Below are 23,031 nucleotides of genomic sequence, written 5' to 3' on the forward strand. Positions count from 1 at the left end.
ATTTTCAATTCCACGGTACGGCGCTCTACAGTAAAAATACAACGTGCAGTTGTGATGCATTTTAGTACTTATTTGTATCTTCATAACAATAGTTGAAGGCGACTATGTGATTTAAAAAAAATTGGCTCTTCGGGATTTTATTATTTCAGTACTATGAAAACACTTTTGTCAAAAAGTGTGTCTTGTTTTTAACTGACTTTGCGCCCCTACAATTTGACGCCCCGGCAAAATGTCCGGTTTGCCGGTCCTGGCGGCAGCCCTGTTTTCCTCTTTATTCGTTTACATATTATTATTCAATATTAGCTATTCTACTGCCATAAACTCGAATTGAAGAAATGATTCCTTTTTCTGATAGCTTGAAAGTGATATGAAAAAACCGTATACCTCAAATTATTCTCTTTATGTTTCCATTCTCGCTCTCATTCTATTATACTCGTGTATGAATGTGCCTTGCTAGCGTTGTAGAAGAGGTCTGATTCAAATGATATTCGAACAAAGGGTCGCGTTGAAAATGTTCTCATTGCAGAAACAGAAGAATGGGTACCTCCTCTCCTTTTCATTCGAGCGAATTCTTGATGACAAGAAGTATGAAACTTTTCAACTTTAGTGTTTTTAGTAGTTTGAATGAAAAATGGCTCAAATTTATCCTTGCGTTATGATAATTTCTTGTTTTGTTGACTTGAAATTGAATTATGGTCCTAATATACCTTATTAATGTTAATGCATAGATTAAATCGAAAATTCAACTCAAAAACTTTGATACTGTATCCATTAGGATATATCGATTTCTGTTGTTTTGAAAAAAATCTTTCTTTCAATTTAATGATTTCATACTCCTATAATCTAATGTCAGTGAGAGAGATGAAAGACGACATATTATAATAAGCCACTCTTTATATCAGATCATTTCTCCACCAGTAAATATACATAGGTAGGGGAAATGAAATATTATCGAAAAAAGTGAAGAAGTGGTATAGTGAAAAATTAGAAGTTAATTAACAACACACGTGTATTACAGTGTGAGTTTTATTATTATAACGAAACCAAGTAACGAAGATACCCTGAAAATTTGTTGGTCCTTCCGTTCGAAAGTTACCGTGTATATATATACAGAGTGATGGACAGACGAACCACGGATTGGTCATCAGTGAGTCGAACCTTATCGTATGATACCATTCCTGGCTCAAATTTCTAAATTAAATTGGCTGCGGAGCTGTAGAGACTGTTTAACCGAGAGGTGGCGTTATGGGCGTCACGACACACTCTACTACGGCCCTGTTATGTTTATGAGGGTTGCCACGTTGCAGCAGAGTCACCTCTCCACGATGGTATGAGGGGGTGTGTTAGGCAGAGACCGCTGGATTGCCTAACTGACGAGTCCACCAGAGATCTAGGGACGATACACTTATAATACTGGGGTAGAGGGCGCACCAACGTCAATTTGGCTCGAGAACGTCTCGCCAAAGAGCATTCTACACTTTCAAATATAAGTACTGAATAAATAAGTGAATTAAAAAAATAGTATTCGGTTAACAAGTATTTTGCAGAATTATCTAACTCAATTAATAACTCAAAAGATGATTCTAGGAAGTACTGAAATAATTTTTTTGTATGGAAAATTTATTTTATTGTTCCACAAGTTATTTCACTTCAATATTTTCTGAGTGGCATGAAAAATATGGTACCACAATTTAATGTATCGATGATGGTGATTTTAGTGATCACCATTTCTGAGGTAAATGATGAACGTTATTTTTGTAAGAACTCAAACAATTATGAGTTATATTTATTAGTAGAAGCTTGACCATGAAAGAGGTTAGTAGTGCAAAAATCAGAAAGCTTAACTCAATTTATTGATGTTCTCATACTATGTCGCAAAAAAAGAACATCCAGTAATATTCAGATCGATCAGATGATAATTTGTCATACATATTCATTAAAGGGATATTAGGTAACGATGGAACTTTGGAGAATGGTAGAATTAGGACTTGAACAAAATTGATGATGTATTGCACCTGCATGTCATGTTATCAAATTATTCATTTATTATATCATGGTAGTCATAAATCAACTTGAATGAGCTTCAAGTCCGACTGGAAGAGGTCCTTTTTCATCAGAATAAGAGCTAAGGGAGAATTGTAGAGAAATAGGACAAGCATTTCTACTCGATTATTCCTAAGAATATGATGTCAAATCCATATTGTATCTTTGCATTATATTAGCTTTTGAAGTTTGAACTCGGACTCTACAAAAATTAAAGATTTCGTTATTTTTCAAATGATGGCCTATTATTTATCTGTGAATATTTCTCTATTTACTATCTTTTAGAGTCAGAAGTCAGATGTGAAGTTATTCCTTAGGAGAATTATAGAACTTTGGTTTACGTCATTCAATATTTTTTTTTAATCTCCATATGATTTCTATGACAATATACCAATGAAGAATGTAATAATACTAATAAGAAGCTATTGATGATTATTTACTGGATGTTCTTTTTTATTCGTTCCATACATGAATATTTACAGCTGAGGTACAGAGAGTTGAATGTTTTCTGTCGTTTTCAGCAAAGCCGAAGCCGATTACTATAATAATTTTATACCTGGTTGTGACCAAACTGTTCCAACGTCCAATTTGAAATTCCCAATTAATTTATCACTTCTCGGAAACATTTTATGTCGCAAGACCTACAGAACAAATAATGTGATTATATGGGATTTCGACAAAAGATGGAAAATCAAAAGCTCTCCGTTTTCCATAAGCTAATCTTCATACATAACACAACTAAACAAGTCAGTTTATAACTCAAGAATGGCCGGACTTATGATTTCAGTATTCAAACCAGAGATTTTTCAAATAAACGATTTGTCAATCGCCCAAAGGCGGGTATTGATGTTTTTTGTTTCGGTTGTACAACCATCGGTTATGGCTAATTTATTTCGGTTGACTACACTACTCGTTCAATTCGGACGGCTTTTTTATCAGATTACCTAGTCTGAAAACTGGAAGAAAAAGAAGAAACTGATAATTCCTTAATAATAATGTCTTTATGTCTATAATCTCATATTCATTCGTTGACGCTCGGTTGAACTCAACCGACGGTCAACCATCCTTTATAATAACGGCCCTAGGAGCATCGAAATCTCTCAATACTCAGCTGTATACAAACTATTGCTATTAATTAGTTAAGCAATTAATTGCTACTTTCACAAGTTTGAAAATTAAATTTTATCATATGGTGCTTTAGGTAAACAAGATAACTAATCGCACGTCCGTTTATCTAACCTGAGTTACCTACTCTCGTTCGAGAACTTCGGAGTAGTTTACTCCATTACCAACACAGGTTCACCTCCCGTTCGAATGTAGGGTCGTCCAATATCTTTTGCGCATTACGCCAAAATTTTTTGAACTGATAACCCTGGGCAATAAAAGTGAATTTACTTCCATAACTAAATTGAAGCATACAATTTTTAGATGATGTTGACGATGAGGAGAGATGATCACATCATTTATTGCTGGGAGCAAAATGAGAAAAAAAATTCAATTAATTCGTAGACGCACAAGTCTCGTAGACTTTACTATGAATTCACTATAAAATATTGAGAAGTATTGCATGTCCTGCAGTTTTTAATTTTTGTTTATAACAGGACCGAAAACTGAAAAAGGAGTACAAGTTAGGTTTATTTATATGAAAACTGGGTAATATTAGTTAGGTACTAATACTTCTCAATTTATGGTGGTAAATACAAAGTAACAGTTATGTTTAACATGATCTAACAAATATCAGAGTTCGATTGACTTGCAGAAATAAGCCAAAAAATAAAGATATACCAGGTGTTGAAAAATTTTGGGAGCTGATCAATTTGGTGGATTCCGACGACAATAACTCATTATATTCAAGTTACTCACGTAGAAGATGATTCTTTTGGTAACTGTACCAGAGAAAAACCAAAAAACGCTTAATCACAATTGTTAAAGCAGACGAAATGAATAATTTACAGCACACTGTATTGTACTGAAAAAATAATTTTTCTGATCTATTGACGAAGTCGTTATATCATACAACTAGCTGGAGAAAACACATTTGGCAAAATCCCATCGATCTATTTCTGAAGGACAGTACTTATGTCTTCAAATAATGTGGTTTTGAGAAGATATATTTTTCAAAACTGGTTTTTATTCACAGAAAGTTGATAACCAGAAAATGACACTTGAATCCACGTTTGCTGCAGACAATCTATCATTCACGGGATGCTTTCAGAATTTCCAATTTCATATTAATTTGAATTAATGATGTTGGTAGTATTCATAATTTGTATGAATTTTGTTAATAAATCTAATGAAATATATACGAATTATTTCTGTCCCTAAATTATGCTCGAGGGACATATTATTTAGATTATGCCCAAGAGCATAATGTACTCGATGATTACATATGTAACTGAGTTATAACTCGAAATTCACAGTTCCGACACAAAAATTTATCTCATTCAAGATGAAAATAATAAGTCGATTCAAATTAATTTCTAGTGTAAATTATAAACCTACCCTTGATTTCAAGAATGTGCGCAACTCATTCGTTTTGAAATCATTCAAATAATTATTACTACTGAATATTTGTGTATTTATTAACAACGATGTAAATGTATCGTCGACATAGAACATAATACGAAGTGAGTGGTATTCCTTAATTAGATTTATACATAAATAAATTCAATCCCACTAGCACAAAGTGATACATAATTTGTACGATCATCTGTTAATTATAAATATAACCCCAGGCTCGGTAAGGCTTTGGGTTATGAGGAGGCAATGACTGTAGTGACATGGAAACTAATGGCTTATTTGATCTTTCAGAGAGCCTCTGGATTTTGAATGAAGACATCAAGCACGAGATGAAAGGAATCGAATCGACGCGGATTCATTACGTTGGCAAAGGTTTCCGTTTGATGGGAAGCTGTTTCTGATGTGAAGGGTGCATTTTTTTATAATTTCTGACATCAATGAATATATATTGATGATTTTCACTACCAACAACGTTACAACGATTTTTCATCTGGTTTATGAGAACTGTAATATTTGCGAACATATATTATACAGGTTGTAACGCTATAATTTGTCCAAGCCTTTGTATTGATTTGTCATCGGTTTATAAGAAAGCTTGTCTCTAGTGATGCAATTTCTTCTAAAAGTATTTAGGTTTATATGTACAGGTATGGTGAATAAATTCGGAAAGATAGGTTATTCAATGCATGATACAATACCTAATAAATGAGGGTTCGCTTTCAATGACAGAGTGGGGATGGTCACAGTTGCGGCCTGCTCTAGTGTTGCGACAAATTCATTGCATGGCATGCTAGTAATTTATTCAGTAAAAGCCACAAATAATTTTTTCTTTGAGAATGAGTAAGATAAATTCAACGAAAGTAATAATTTTGATATAAAACAAAAACAAATACTAAAAAATCAAATTATAAAATGGTACTTAGTGGTCAATGGATTGAAGAGGCATTCATTCATTGTTAATTTCAAAGCTAGGTCGATACCTCCAAGTTTTGCTATTTCCAAATTGATTACAAAATTTGGTAAATATGGGTGTTAACGAACATGCGGTAACGATATGTCTATGTTGATGTTGAAACCTGTGCTGCTAAAAAAAAACGCTGAATAAGTCGATATGGGCGTTGAAACTGTTCGTAATGCTTGGATACCATGTGTAACGTTCGAACGAAACAAGAAATTTTTCATGACGACAAAAAAGGATGGAATTTTGTGTAAAGATGATACCAAAAGAAAATGTTAATATTCAAAGCCATATCTTATATACTAATGAGAAAAAGCATCTAAGTATTTATGTGCCTACCCATCAGTATTCTGAACAGGACTACTAGGGAATTAATTATATAATGGGGCCGTTTTTCATGGTAACCTAAAAGCCAAAAAATTTTACGACAGGTTTCATAACACTTTGTTTGAGTGATCAACTCTTTGATTGTAGTTTCAAATCTATGGAAATGTTAAAAATGAACTCCATCATATTTCATACTTTCGTAGATCTTATTCTATATCCAAATTAGTTTTGGCGAAAAAGATCCTTAGTACTTATTTTCACAAAGGAAAGTATTAGTCATTCATTGTCACAAATAAATGTTCCACATATAATCGAATGAAATTATCGTAACTCATCACACGGTTTTAAAACGACTAATATTCAAGTCGTAGAGCAAAAGCAGGCCGTAACTGTGACCATCCCTACTCCGCCATTGAAAAAAAACACTCATTTATTCGATATCGTAACAACTACAATGTTTTGATTGTTGGACTGCTCCCCTGGACCATGAGTATTCTCTGGAATAACGAATATCCTAAATTTCCGAATGCCTTTATAATTCCAGTATATACGTCGAGCTATGTTTGTGTGAATATTCTTATTAGTCCCGTTTTTCTTTCCGAAAGGTGATTGTATCGGCAGGTTTTTTGTGTCTCAGTCTATTTTTCGAGTTCAATGTTACCAATATGTGAAGAAACGGTATCGTTCAAGAAGCCGTCCTAATGAAACCACAATAAGTTTGTGAATTATTTTCGTAATAAAAACTTATTCTGCTAATTAAACAAACAAATCCCTTCTCTTTGCATCTTCGTAGATCTCGCTAAAGCATTCGATATTCGATATCGCATGAAATTCTGTTGGATAAACTTGATAGATGCGGATTCCGAGGTAAGATTCATGAGTTGTTTGAGAGTTACCTATCCAATTGTAAACAAGTTGTTGATGTCGATGGACAGAGAAGCGAAGAGAAATGTATTACTTACGGTGTTCCGCAGGGCACGGTGTTGGGGCCACTTTTATTTCTTATATATATTAACAACTTATTTAAGGTTTCCTGCAACGGAAATATTATCGGTTTTGCAGACGACACCGTGGTCCTATTTCAAGCAAACTCCTGAGATGAAATGAAGAGTAAAACGAAGAACAACTTTATGCTATTGAAAAGTTGGTTGCAGTATAATAAACTTACTCTGAATGTGGATAAAACAAAGTATGTTCCGTTTGCATCATATGAGAGTGGCTTGCCAAAGTATGGAAACATTGATATAGACACAAATGCGAGTATACCAGCAGCAAAAAGTTTGGGACTACTGAATATTCCTCGAAATTATTTTTCTCATGAACTATTTTCATTATAAAGCTAGAACCCCAGCTAGAACGCCAGCTAGACGCAAAAAATGAAATTGGATAATATTCTTCGGCAATATCTCCTTCCTACGTAAAGTATTCGAGAAAATTCAAATTATATGAAATATCTAAGAAAAAAAAATCATTCCGCTCATTCAATTCTATTTTACCGAAACCTACTCATAACGGTTAGTGAATGGTTAGTTGAAATTAGTTTCGGAAGTCGTTCACCCGTGCAAAATACTGCCTTCGTGGAATTTCCATGTTACAGCAGTACACTCCATGAAATTGCAATGGACGATTTACCCTACGGGATGTCATTCAGTTAATTACATTCGAGGGAGGCGACGAAGGGAATAAAGATGAATGAAACGATGTGGAAGTTAAACAGACTACTATAATAGTTTTACGCCGTTACGTTTTTGTTTCAACCCTTAATGACGTCCAGTCTGACCTAGCTGTCCTCAAGGGAAACATTACGCTGGAGTAAATTAAACTTATTTTTCTGCAGACTGCAGGAATGAATGTCAATTATAATAGTTGGTGGATCATTCAGCTTGCAAGTTTCGTCTGATTATGAGCTCGTTTCATGCAGAGTTTCTGGTTATCAGTGGGACAATGCTCAGTTGAGGGATATTTATGTTGGGTAATGTTATACACAATTTGAGGTATAGGGTGTTTTCGAAAATTACAAATTGAATTCAGAAGCAACCTACCGATTTCGCAGATTTTTGGAATTATTGCAATTGGCGTAACTAGAATTGACTCATGGGGAAAGTTACCCCCACTTTGAAGAGGAAAATCTTTCAATTATCCATAAAAATATATTTTTCTACATTCATGCAAAAAGCAAAACTTTATTGAACTATATTTAGTGGAAAAAGAATTTCTTTATTGCTCTAGTGCAATAAAGTTTTTATTGCACTCATCTGTCATTCTATTTCAACGTGCTGTCATCATGACAAACAAATATTTCAGCTTGAAGGAAATAACGATGTACCGTTAGCAAATACTAGTATGTTTACAGCAGTAACAAATCAAGAAGTGGATTTAAAAAGTACTTCACTACGAAATATTCATATTGAAAATTGCACCAATTGTTCATTCACTTTCAACATTGGGGGTAAAAATGAAGTTTGAGTTAAATTGTTCGTAACGTATTAGTTTCTGCTTCAATGCAAATCGATATTAATAATAAAGTATTCAAGTTGCGCTTTTCATTTTCCTACACCTAGTGCCGCACCTCAATAAATGATTTTTTGCTTTTTGCATGAACGTAGAATAAATGTTGTATGCAACTCGTGCAAAAATTGTTTATTACACTCGACGTGCCTCGTCGGACAATTTCACGTCGAGTGCAATAAACATTCACTTTTTGCACTTGTTGCATAAATAACTATTTCCAAATTGTAACTTATGATACACAACTTTGCTTTCGCCGTTTTGCAATTGATAGCGGAAGTGGTAGTCCAAATAAATAGATCGTAGATGTCATACAACGATTCAAAAGCGTTTATTTTGGCATCCAAAACCAGCATGGCGGTGGAAGAGAGAAGGTTTTCGATGAAGCAGAATTGGAAGCATTACTTGATCAAGACTCGTGTCAAACGAAATAAGAATTGGCGGGATCATTGAGAGTGAGGCAAAAAGCCATTTCAAAACGCCTGAAACTCATAGGAATAATTCAGAAACAAGGAAATTGGGTGCCGTACGAGTTGAAGCCGAGATATGTTGAACGGCGTTTCTTTGATTGAGAACAGCTGCCTGCAAAGCAAAGAGGAAAGGGATTTCTGTATTGCATTGTGACTGGAGAAGAAAAATGGGTTCATTACGATAATCTCAAGCGCAGAAGATCATGTAGATATCTCGACCATGCTTCCATATCGACGGCTAAACCGAATATTCACAGTTACAAGGTCATGCTCAGTATTTGGTGGAACCAGCTTGGCGTACTCTATAATGACTAATTAAAACCTACTGGAACAATCACAGGCGATCGTTATCGAACGCAATTAATGCGTTCGAACCGAGCATTGGAAGATATACGGCCGCAAGTGTTCAAGACATATTTGAAAACGTTGAAATGAGAAGTCCTACTTCACCCGCCGTATTCTTCAGACGTTGCTCTCTCGGACTATCACTTGTTTCGATCAATGGCACACAGCCTGGCTGATCAGCACATCCGGTCTTATGAAGAAGTAAAAATTGGATCGATTCGTGGATTGATTCAAAATATGACCAATCTCTTCAACGCGGGATTCGTGCGCTGCCCGAAAGATGGGAGAAAGTAGTGGCCAGCGATGAACAATACTTTGAATCATGAATGTATAACCAGTGTTTTATAATTAAGCCTCGAATTTCGGAAAAAAAAACGGCGGAAGCAAAGTTGGACGCTTATGTATTTTTTTTTCATTTCTTCTAATCAATGAGGGTTATGTCCCCAATTACCCTCTCTCCCAGGTTACGCCGCCTATGAGGATAGGAGACATCGGAGACTCGAGTTTATGAGAAAAAAATTCCTTTCAAAATTGCAGTTCAGTAATCGGTTTTAGGTCATTTGAGTGCAGTAGATAGCAACAATCTGTATCGAAATGCCGATATCGAAATAGTAAAAAAACATGCTTCCAAATCCATTCATCTGTGAATGGCACAAATTCTCATTGTTTTTATCAAACGATATGAATGCCAGTAAGCCAATTTTCGCGTATATTCTAGTGAATAGCGTGCTCTGATTTGGTACCAATATCTGTAATTTTCGAATTTAGACTGAAAATTGACTCGTGATTGGGTTAGAACCGCTATTGAAGTATTTTTCTTCTAATTCAATCGGGTCTGGATGATGAGAAGACATTGAGAGAATGGTTAATCCAATTTTATATTCGAGTTTGTGAAAAAATTTTCTTGTCGAAATTTCAGGTTATATTCAGAGTTTTTATTTTTTTGTATATCTGAATCAACCTTCCACAATATTCTTTGGAAATAGTACTGCTTTGTATACAGAATATTATAGCCGCTTCAATATATTTCCTCTATATTAAATGATACTGATTTATCAATGCACCATTAAGTACTAACCTGTAATACTCACCTGAAGAATTCATGATATGACGAAACAATTCTCATGCAAATAAAAAAAGAGGAAGTAAAATATTGTTTTCATTCATTATGTATTTTTTTAATTTCTTCTAATCAATGAGGGTTATGTCCCGAATTACCCTCTCTCCCTGGTTACGCCGCCTATGAGGATAGGAGACATCGGAGACTCGAGTTTATGAGAAAAAAAGTGGTATATATTTAAAAAAAAAATCGTCAAATAGTATCATTGCATGGAGAAAATCAACCATTTATGTTTAGTTTATAGTAGTTTTTTCAAATTCCAACACTTTCTCCTTTTTTTTGAGTCTTCAGTATTTATCGTGATTATAAAATTCATAGAAACACAAGCGAAACAACAGCAAAAGCAATTCAATCAATGAAAATTGACGGTGAGACATAAAAAGAGTGAGGGAACATCAACATTCATCATGCAAACAGAAAATAGTGCGTGGAAATTGAATGTATATTAGATATTGATTATACCGAGAGCATCATAGACAGTTTTCACGTCAATTTTGAAGCTTCCCACAATAGCGCTTGGCCGTAACAATTTCCTCGAATGTAAGACCTGAAAATCAATTAGTCTTCGTGTGGCATTTTCATATAGGAAATGAGTATTACAGAGGAAAATATACACAAAAAACGCACATTTATTTTCACTCGTTTTTCAGTAATTATTTACTATACAAACTTACCGAAAGTACGATGATTTTGTCGAAAAGCATGATTGGCGGCATGTGGAAGTCAAAAACAAAGTACTGAAAAAAAAGATAAATATAAACGAAGGTACTCAAAAAGGTATTATGGATCGGACATCAAGTCTTAAAAGATATAGAATTATGTTGAATTTTTTGAGGATCGTTTATTCTTTCAAATCAAAAGTACTGCACGACGAAACGCAAGAGAAAGATTTGAAGTTTGACTCTCACAAGATGTGCATCGTCTAACAGCTGAAGTTCAGTCAGACTTCAGTCAACCTACAACGAGAAGATTTTACTGTAAGCTTATCTCGGATGAGGATGAACGTAATCATCTTTGTATGTAATGGGGTTCATTTTTACTTGAGCGGAGAAGGGAAGATTGTGTTATGAATTTTTAATCGAATTTTCCATAATTCATTATATTATATTGAAATAAAGGTTATAATGAAGTAATTTTATAGAATAATAAATCAAAATATTCAATTTAAATTCAATCAAGTTTAGTAAATATCCGTCTGTTTCATATATGTTTCAGTTAAAAGAATATCTAGGTAGATTTGTTTGAATGGCGATCGAAAATATGATTTCAAGGCAGGAGAGATTTGAAAAATGATAAGATGAATTTGAAAGATAAGCAATTCCGATGTGAAAAATTTGAGATGGTCGAATTGGCATAATTTCCAATCTCAAAAAATTTTCGTGGATTTTTTTCAAGAAGCAATGGAATTTCAAACGATTTGCCATGTGAGGAAACCACACTGACAGTTTACTTTCGTGACATTTCCATTCATTTGAAATGAATAATCTACGGGTGGTCCAGATTTAGTTCAATAAACTTTTCATGAAAAAAAAATTATGTAAACTCATATCCTACCAATCTTCGTTTTAGAGCTACGAGGTGTTGAAAGTTGAAATAAATTCAGTTTTTATTCATAACTCTAGCAATATTATTTCATTATTTCAATTATCAGATATAGAAGTCTAGATAATATTATGCTTCGAATCAGTTGTGCCTCCTGCCAAAGTCAATCAGTGGCGTAGATAAAGGGGTGCGATGATCCTTTTCCTATTGAAAATCTACGCTACTTTTTTTTTTGAGAAAATTATTTCATTTCTGAAATCAACAGAGTTTAACTGAAAAAAGTCTCTCGAATTTTGTTCATCAAATGTATCGTTTTCGGATCACATTTTTCCATTAGTGATAAATGAGTGTAAGAAATTGGTGTCGTTTATTACGACGATTTCAGATGGCATTCAATTAAATATTTCAGAAAAGAAATTTATCAGATACTCAAACAATAAAAAATCTTTACAAAATTTGTTCAAAATATGAGCCATTTCTCTGCATCACACACCTCGCACCGACGCAAAATTGAACGATTTGAATTTGCTAAATGAGAAACCATAATTTATTTCAGATAGTGTTTCGTTTGTACTGGATTCACTCGAAAACTATACATTTTATGAAAAAAAATCGAGAGTTTTTTTTAGTGAAATCGCGTTGATTTCAGAAATGAAATTCACTAAATTTTCTATACTCCAAAGTATAGAAATTGAAACAATGAATATAATAATACTACAGTTATAAGTAGTTTTAGATTAGATTAAATTAAGGAAGTTCCGTTCTACTGTGACCTAATGGTCTATTGTGCCCCTATCAGAGCTATTTTTACCATAACGTGATCTACAGCTCGCCTTCCAGAGTTCTACCGAACTCCAGTATCTGAGATGGCTTCAAGGTGGCTCATTCCCCATTTCTACAAGTTTAGTGCCCAAAGCTGATTTTGCGTTGGCTAGTGATGGTGAGGCCTTCCGTTACCAGATGATTCAGAGTTTCTTCCTTCTCCTCACAGAATCTGCATCATAATTTTCTGCTAGACCCATTCACATAAGGTGTTTCCACAATGTCCTGTGAGGAATCCAGTGAGGAAGTGTCTAAGATCCAGATACTGCTTGAATTTCGCAATGTCAATCTTTCGAAGAAACTTCTTGGAATGATTCAAACCAGGAAGATTCCGCCAGAGTGTTTATCCTTCCCCTAAAACTCTTTCTTGTAGTAACAATTGTGTATACCACAGAAAGGTTTCGGGCTGATGAAAGGAGTTTGTGCTCCTTTTCTGGCAAGCGTGTTGGCCTCTCGATTGACTCTAATTGCCAAGTGGCCGGGAACCAAGACTAAAAAGACCTTGCCTATTTAATTGTGTTTTCTTTGGCACTCCAATACCATCTTAGAATCGATGAGCTCAGTGCTATGATTGCAGCCTGACTATAAGAATGTATCGCTCTATAGAGTTATACGTAAAAAACTGAACTATCATTCGAACTGCAACACCCTGTATCTCGTAAACGTTCTTTTCGACGCCAAAGTATTGTACCAAAATTTAGACCCCCTTTATTTATGGATATGAAAATAATTTCTGCATATGTCGATATAATTTTAGTCGATACTTTTTCGACGATTGCGTAACTTCAGAGATAACAAAAAGTTAAAATTTCACTGTAAAAAAAAATAATTCCGGAGCACCGACCCACTGAAAATTCAACCAGTTTTAAAGCTAAAACTGAGCATAAATCCCTCATATTATATTCCCTCCAACGTTCAACTGCAAAGTTCATCGTGACTGCCCAGATGGGAGTTCATTCCGCATTGTTAGTCCCAAAAAGTGAAAATTTCAAGGGACCAGACTCACCTCATTATAATAGGGGCAATTTGTGCTCTCTTTAACGCTTGTGTACTTCTTCTGGTCCCCGATTTGTATGCAAACAACGGGGTCCATGTTCAAACCAGCTAGTTGGCGGGCTTCTATTATGGTTAGACACACTTGGAAATCTTGAGCTTTCAACGCTAGTTGTGCACTGCTGCGTAGGTCTGTTTTCAGTCTGGAACAATAAAACATTACGTCAGCAAGAGGATGATCTGTCCCTATTCCGAACATTCACTTTGGTGACGAACTACACTGTAATTGAGATTTCGAGGAAGGTAATTACTGACAAACTTGATTGGTGCTTTCAGCAATTATATATTTATTTATTTATTACATCATCAATAACCTAAGCCAATAAGAGAATAGGAAAAAAGAGAAATGAAAACTTATGTTAGGTGTTGTAAAAAAAATCGATTATTGTTCCGAAAGATGGCTTTAGTTATCTGTATCTCGGGTTGTAGAAATCCGATAAGGTTCAACTAGATGGCGTTAGAAAGACGAGATTCTGTACTACAAAAACTTCTCAGATAGTTTTGTGATTATTCAATTAGTTTAGTTTGAGCGCGTGTCAAAGTTGTTAACTGGCAAGGAGAAAATACGCTTTACTTTACAGTTTTTCTACATGAAGGAGAAAATCCAGCAGATACTGGATGGATATAAGAGAGTAATTACAAAATTTGCTCCATATTGAATGTGAGAAACAACATAACGAAATTAAAACAATAACAAGGGTGTTCATACATTAGATGAGAGCTCATATGTGGAGAACGAATATAAATTTTCAGAAACAATTGTTAACGAGAACAATAGATACAAAGAACCTAGCATGAAAATCAGTCAAGCCAGAAATATTAGGTGTACAACGTTGCTTCCACCGTTTTGCAATAGATGGTTGTAGCGATAAGTGGTAATTGAACTTAATAGATCGTAGATGTCACCCGATAAGCTTAGGTATTTGTTAACATAACGCCATCGAAATATTGGTTGATTTATGTCTGCATCATAAAGATATTCTCGATTGAACATGTCAGCTTACGAGACGAATTCTCGTGATTGGCGGTAGGTTTTAATTTTCTGCTTCAATATGGAGAAATCTGCAGGTGAGGCTCATCGAATGTTCTCAAATACCTATGGTGAGGCCGCTTTTAGTGAAAGAACGTGCCGAGAGTGGTTTCAACGATTCGAGAACAATAATTTTGACCAGCATGGCGGTGAAAGAGAGAGATTTTCGAAGATGCAGAATTGGAGGCATTACGTCATCAAGAATCGTGTCAAACGCAACAAAAATTGGCAGGATCATTGGGAATGATGCAACAAGCCATTTCAAAACGCCCGAAAGCCATGGGAATGATTCAGAAACTAGAAAATTGGGTGCCGTACTAGTTGAAGCCGAGATATGTTGAACGGCGTTTGTTTGCTTGTGAACAGCTGCTTGTAAGGGATTTCTGCATCGCATTGTGACTGGAGACAGAGAATGGTTTCATACTATAATCCCAAGCGCAGAAAATCATGGGAATATCACGGCCATGCTTCCACGTCGACGGCCAAACCGAATAATCTCGATTCAAAGTTCATGCTCAGTATTTCGTTTGACCATCTCGACGTTGTTTATTATGAGTTGTTGAAACCGACGAAAACAATCACAAGCGATCGTTATCGAACGCAATAAATGCGTTTGAGCCGAGCATTGAAAGATAAACGGCCGTTATACGACGAGAGACATGATGAAGTGATTTTACAACATGACAATGCTCGACTCCATGTTGAGAAAGTGGTCAAGACATACATGAAAACGTTGAAATGGGAAGTCCTACCCCACCTGCAGTATTCTTCAGAGTTGCTTCTTCGGACTATCACTTGTTTCATTCAATGGTACACGGCCTGGCTGACCAGCACTTCCGGTCCGAAGTAAAAAATTGGATTGATTCGTGGATCGCTTCAAAAGATGACCAGTTTTTTCAACGCGGGATTCGTACGCTGCCTGAAAGATGGGAGAAAGTAGTGGCCAGCGACGGACAATACTTTGAATCATAACTGTAAAACCTGCTTTTTACAATAAATCCTCGAATTTCGGAAAAAAACGGCGGAAGCAAAGTTGTAGATACTCCTATGTATATTCAATTAAATGAGGTGTCACTATCAATGTTACGAACATATTTTGCATATCATGGACATCATTGTAAGAATGTTTAAATGGGGGGACGTAATGTAGGATTGTAGAAGTTTGATTTGGATTACCTACAACATTAACGAGTGTTACTGTGCTGTAGGCAGAATTACTCAACAGCTATGAATTGTTATAACAATTAGATGATAGTTACAGGTATTTGGGTCAGTTTATTGACCCAAACACCATTATCCAACATCTCCCCATTTCCGGTGCTGTTTGGAGAGATACAAGCTTGGACGTTAACGCAAGACAATAATAATCGCCTGGACCCTGGAGGTAGTTGAGATATAGGCCTTCAGCGGAATTTTCAAGCAAGAGCGGATGATATAATGTATTAAACGCAGAAGTAGATACGTCAGAAAAGTGGAAAGAGGAAAATATTCAGTACACTAAAGTTAAGAAAGTTATAACATTGTATGAGTAATGCAATTATATGAAATTTCCAAAGCCATATCATTTAGGAATTTTCAAAGAGATGCTATCCAACCTAGTGAAAGAAGATAAGCTCTTATAGACTTACTCAATTCTTCATGAATTATTCGAAAATTTTTCATAAAACTGGATATCTGAAACGATTTTGACGATTCATTTGGATCCAGAAACTTTTTAAGTCTTTTTTCAGCTCTCTGTTATAAAGGCCTCCATGTCCAGAGTAAATGATGTGTGTTTTGAAAAATCCTGAAAATTCTACACAACATTTTTTTTCAGGAAATAAGGTAAAACCCCTAAAACTATATGGTAAGTCAGTTGTAGTGCAAGATTTGAATTGCACGCCAATTTGGCCGTCATAGTGACCGATAGGTTGAGTCTTGACAGATTGATAGAAGACATGTGGAGTTCGAAAATATAAGCGTTAAACAGTAGGATAGCCTCACTAATTAGATCCTCTCCAAGTTGGAAGATAATCTCCTGAACATGATATCACAGCGAAACGCGAAATTTAGACTGTCTTGCAAGAGCTTCTCCTATCGTGTTTTCTCTAGGTATGGTTACAGTAGTAGGCCGCCAGGTTCTCGCGATTTGACATGACGGTGGTCATATGAAACATGTTCTGTGAAACTCTAGAAGACTCTCAGACGTTTTGAAATGGCTTGTTGCGTGACTCCCAATGGTCCTGCTAATTCTTGTCGCATTGAAACCACTCTCGGCACGTTCTTTCAATAGTAGCGGCCTCACCATAGGTATTTGAGAGCATTCGATGAGCCTCAACCGCAGAGTTCTTCATATTGAAGCAAACTATTTTAACCTTCCGCAATTTACGAGAATTTGGCTCGTAAGCTGTGATATTTAATCGATAATAACTTTATTACGATGACGTTATGTTTGCAAATACCTAAGCTTATTGTATGACATCTACGATCTATTTATTTTAACTACCACTTACCGCGACAACCATCTATTGCAAAACGTCGAAAGCGGAGTTGTACACCTAATATATTTTAGAGGAAAGTTCTAAATCTTACAATTATTTAAGAACACCCTGTAAGTGAATAATATTTTGAACAAGCGCGCAAGACTCCTGTGTCGAATGACTGCTTCCCTATGTTTTTTTTTAATTTTATGGTATTTTATATTCAGTAACCTCAGTTATGAAAAAAAAATATATAAAGCTCTGTGTTAAATTTGTTTTGTTGTGGATAAACTATTATTTTCAATGTGCGTTTCATTTGTCCATCCTTAGTTATCCAAACTTCCGAATAGTGAACCCATTATCAAACGGAAGTGGAAGTAATAACTCCTGTTTCATATCCGTTATAAAAGCACAGACGAAAACGCAAACTATGCATTCGTAAAATTGATCAGGAAAACTGCATTTTCATTCTGTACTTTATATGTAAACTTCGACTCTTAACTTGGATTCTTAAACTAACTTAGGGAGTTGTTTATTATACGATACCAGTCGAGCTTTAGAATTCATATCCGCTCGAGAAAGCTTATTTAATTCAATCTTCCTACCTCACGAGTAATTCCATGAAAATTCGATGGAAATAAACCGAACCACTACAAAGAAAAAATATACCGCCGCAAATAGAAGCAATTTTCTCTTCGAATGCGATAGCAGAATAAAGACTTATCGCGATTATATGAGAAATGGAACGTTTTAATAAACAATATTGTGCAGCTGCTTTATGGAAAATTTCCATAAGTTACATTAACTTCGTACTTTTGAATGGAACTCCTGTAAATTATGACATCAGATAAATTCTGAATTGCATTCGACTTTTTACATTGGCATATGAAGGGTGTTTTTTAGAGCTATAGAACTTTAAATTGCAATAAAACAACGATGGATTATTCGGTTGACATGAATTTCATTTATCCGGAAGATAATCTTGTGGAATTACATTTCAAATATGATTTCTGGCATATGACCGCCACGTCTGGCTCGGATGTACTCCAATCTGGACGTCCAATTTTCGATGACTCTTTCCAACATTTGTGTCCGTATATCGGCAATAACACGGCGAATGTTGTCTTCCAAATGGTCAAGGGTTTATGGCTTATCCGCATAGACCAATGACTTTGCATAGCACCACAGAAAGTAGTCTAGCGATGTTAAATCACAAGATCTTGGAGGTCAATTCACAGGTCCAAAACGTGAAATTAGGTGGTCACCAAACGTGTCTTTCAATAAATCGATTGTGGCACGTGCTGTGTTAAATGTTGCGCCGTCTTGTTGGAACCACAGCTCCTGGACATAATGGTTGTTCAATTCAGGAATGAAAAAGTTAGTAATCATGGCTCTATACCGATCACCATTGACTGTAACGTTCTGGCCATCATCGTTTTTGAAGAAGTGCAGACCAATGATTCCACCAGCCCATAAAGCGCACCAAACAGTCAGTTTTTCTGGATGTAACGGTGTTTCGACATACACTTGAGGATTAGCTTCACTCCAAATGTGGCAGTTTTGTTTGTTGACGTAGCCATTCAACCAGAAGTGCGCTTCATCGCTAAACAAAATAAAATGGACGTAGTGCGCGATACGTATTCCGCACAGAACCATTATTTTCGAAATGAAATTGCACTATTTGCAAGCGTTGTTCAGGCGTGAGTCTATTCACGATGAATTGCCAAACCAAACTGAGAATAAATCACTTGACAGCTGTTAAATCTTGAACAGTAATGCCAACTTTAAGTTATATACCTCGAAAAAAACACCCGTTACTTGAGGTTTTGTTGGCTTACACTGAATGCTGTATATTTTCACTATCAAATCACAAGGTGTCAAAAATCACATGTTCTGAGAGACTAATTAACTAGTATATTTCTAGATATAAATTTGGTTTTGAATGAATGGATAGCTGAGGTGGCTCTGTATCAGTCTGTTAGTTCCGTCTTGAGGAAACCACATATCCTCCAGGTTATTCTCAATAACACCAAGAAAATAGTATATTACATAAAAAAAGTTGAAAAAAGCATATTACGTATCACTAGAAAAATTGAATAACTCTAGGAGTGCGTAATTGTCTTACAACTCGAGATGTGTAGTATGCATTTTCTACGACCGCATTCATTTCCATAAAAACTTTGGCTGTTGCACTAACAGGACCATGAACATCATTCAGATTTTCAGTCCCTGCCTTCTATTTTCGCCTTAATCGAAGAAAAACTATGAAATATAACGTTTTTGTGAGTGTCCATCTTTGACGCGCTCTCAAACTTAAATGTGTCAACTAATCACAAAACTACCAGGAAAGTTTTTGTAGTAAGGAATCTCATCTAGTGGAACCCGATTGAACTTATAACGGGTGTTTTTTTTCGAGGTATATAACTTTAAGTTGGCATTACTGTTCAAGATGGTGACCGATTTAATAGCTGTCAAGTGATTTATTCTCAGTTTGGTTTGACAATTCATCGTGAATAGACTCACGCCTGAACAACGCTTACAAATAGTGCAATTTTATTTCGAAAGTAATGGTGCGTATCGCGCACTACATCCATTTTATTTTGTTTAGCGATGAAGCGCACTTCTGGTTGAATGGCTACTTCAACAAACAAAACTGCCGCATTTGGAGTGAACTAATCCTCAAGTGTATGTCGAAACACCGTTATATCCAGAAAAACTGACTGTTTGGTGCGCCTTATGGGCTGGTGGAACCATTGATCCGTACTTCTTCAAAAACGATGAGGGCCAGAACGTTCCAGTCAATGGTGATCGGTATAGAGCCATGATTACTAACTTTTTCATTCCTGAATTGAACAACCATGATGTCCAGGAGCTGTGGTTCCAACAAGACGGCACAACATGTCACACAGCTCGTGCCACAATCGATTTATTGAAAGACACGTTTGGTGTCCGCCTAATTTCACGTTTTGGACCTGTGAATTGGCCTCCAAGATCTTGTGATTTAACACCGCTAGACTACTTTCTGTGGGGCTATGTAAAGTCATTGGTCTATGCGGATAAGCCACAAACCCTTGACCATTTGGAAGACAACATTCGCCGTGTTATTGCCGATATACGACCACAAATGTTGGAAAAAGTCATCGAAAATTGGACGTCCAGGTTGGACTACATCCGAGCCAGCCGTGACGGTCATATGCCAGAAGTCATATAAAAAATGTAATGCCACAAGATTATCTTGCGTTGTTTTATTGCAATTCAAAGTTCTATAGCTCTAAAAAAACACCCTTCACAACGCTAGATACAGATAACTAAAGCCATCTATTGGAAAATTATAGATTTCTTTTTACTACACCTAATATAGAGCGATCGGAAAACACTCGCTTAGAAATCTATACATTCATTTCTGATTTCGTAATTATATTTACCCTTCTATCCCAAAACAACTCCAAATTCATAAAATTTTCATGAAAAATTGTTTCAGCTCAAATTACTCCCATAAAGATTGCCATCAGACAATATCGGAAGCAATAACTGATGGCAAATATGTCAAGCACGTATTTCATTGTTAGGTATAAATTGGAACGAGACAGTTGATAAAGAGAAGATACGTGTATCGGTTTCAAACGAGGTTATTTCCAAGCAATATATTGTTTAGCTGGGAGATCAATTGGTTGATTGAATTTTATTTTTGCCTCAACTCGTTTACCTAGAGAGTCATACTCAGGGGTGTATGTGACCCTGGCCTTCTGAATCAACAAATATGAAAAGCGTACCTCTCAACCTTAGGGTTGAAAGATATTGAATACTTGAAGAGGACTGCTGAAACTATCGATTAAGGGATTGTTTTATTCTTTGAATGAAAATTGCAATAAATGTCAGAGATTTTGTGTGTTAAATCAGTTCATATCGTAAACATGTACACTGAGCAAATAAATTAACGCACATTATGGAAATCTCAAATTTATTCTACAACTGAAGGTGTTCTCAATGATAATTATTTTTATCAGAATTATGCTTGCAAATGTTATCCACTTTCAACGTTTTTCTTCAATACAGATGTTTTTTCTCAGCAGGAATAAAAAAAGATGAGATTATCAGATTTTGAATGTATTGGCTCCATTCTGAAATCAGTTGTTCTCAATCAATTCTAGTGATCAATAGTTTTTCTTTCGTTTGATTTTCTACACTCGATCGCTATGCAACGCCAAACACGCAATTTGACCCAAGAGGAATGTGCCCAAGCGGTAGTTTTGCGAGAAGAAGGCTGATCATACACAAGAATTGAAGAAAGGTTTGGAGTTTCCCATACAATTTGTGTCCAGAATGTTGCAGCGATTCAGGGAGACAGGTATGAATGTCCGAAGACCAGGACAGGGTAGACCACGGGTAACAACTGCCATTCAAGAACGTTACTTGAGAGTTTCTTCGTTGAGACAACGGTTTGCAACCGCTCGCCACCTTCAAAATCAGCTTGAGCAAACTCATGGGGTGCAAATTAGCACTCAGACAATAAGAAATCGCCTCAGAGAATATGATTTAAGGCCTCGTGTCGCGGCAAGAGGCCCAACTCTTACCCCAGCCCATCGAAGGGCGCGTTTGGATTTTGCGAGAGAGCATATCCATTGGGAAAAGGCTGATTGGGAAAGACTTCTCTTCACAGATGGGTCTAGATTCTGCCTCTACCATTGTGATCGACGTTCCCTTGTATACAGATGTCCACATGAAAGATATGCTCAGTGCAATTACCTCTGTTGGCCAATGGATATGCTCTCTCGCAAAATCCAAACGCGCCCTTCGATGGGCGAGTGGATAACATATGCATGCATAATTCTGATAAAAATAATTATCATTGAGAACTCCTTCAGTTGTAGAATAAATTTGAGATTTCCATAATGTGTGTTAATTTATTTGCACAGTGTATTTCATTCCAATTGAGTTCTTTTTATATTTCAATATCATTGTAACTTGGTCTCTATTTCATTTTGTCAAAATGAAGGTTTCCAAATATTTTAGTGATTTCTTAGATTTGGCTTATCTTCAGTTGATATTATTATATTAATTAGAGTTGAATAATCTAATCCCTTAGAAACTGTACCTATATGCGTTGGAGAATATTCTGCCAGACCCCATTCAAATCATGAAATGCGAAGTATTTTGAAAACTATTCATTTGAGGAGGTACCACGAGTCTCAACAAAAAATGAAAAATACTCACTAGGGTATCGGACAGACAAAAACTTAAGACATGCTATTTGAATAAATTATATTATTGACTTATTTTAAAGGTAATTTTTTAATGATTGCAGTGTGGGTTATTTCGAAATCAGAATTCCATGGAGAAGATATAAAATTTGGCATTCTCTTTTAAAAACAAGGTGGCATCGTGTTTTTATATTTTTTGAATATTTGAGAATTATTTATCCACATATTTAGAAAATATAATGAAGGCAGACTCTTGCTGAAATCTTCAACAACAATATTCAAATCTGCAAAGATATTCCGTAGATACAACATTTCATTTCAGTTCATTGTTAGGTTATGCAAATACCAGGTCAGAAAATTCAGAAAGGTCAATATTTCATGGACCGCATGGTAAGTGGCACTGCTGGTACCACTAATCGTTGAAAATAGTACTTTTATATATTAACGAATGTAAGATGTTACCAACACCAACCAACAATAATTTTGTAACAATAAAGATCACCATGTTGCAGAATGGTGGATGCGTCGGTACCATATGTTATTGATGCTTCTTTCACTCTGAGGCGTTTCCTCATAAATATCAAAGTTCATTCGAGAAATACTTGCTTTTAAAGACAAAAAATGTTTCAGCTC

General features: G+C 35.6%; 1 protein-coding gene across 6 annotated transcripts in view; it reads right to left on the reverse strand.

Moving 5' to 3' along the window:
* LOC123673941 (otoferlin-like) overlaps positions 1–23,031 on the reverse strand; it is a 218,658-nt gene that overhangs the window by 113,914 nt on the left and 81,713 nt on the right. For 5 of the 6 annotated variants that reach the window (XM_045608715.1, XM_045608718.1, XM_045608719.1 and 2 more), the window contains 3 exons: positions 13,662–13,851; positions 10,966–11,028; positions 2,600–2,684 (listed from right to left, as the gene is read on the reverse strand). In XM_045608715.1, the coding sequence (XP_045464671.1) occupies positions 2,600–2,684; positions 10,966–11,028; positions 13,662–13,851 (338 nt within the window). Of the gene's footprint in view, positions 1–2,599; positions 2,685–10,753; positions 10,839–10,965; positions 11,029–13,661; positions 13,852–23,031 lie in introns of all 6 variants that reach the window. The other variant, XM_045608716.1, reaches the window with a different exon arrangement.

This window comes from Harmonia axyridis, chromosome 2, assembly GCF_914767665.1.
Source record: "Harmonia axyridis chromosome 2, icHarAxyr1.1, whole genome shotgun sequence".
NCBI lineage: Eukaryota > Metazoa > Arthropoda > Insecta > Coleoptera > Coccinellidae > Harmonia > Harmonia axyridis.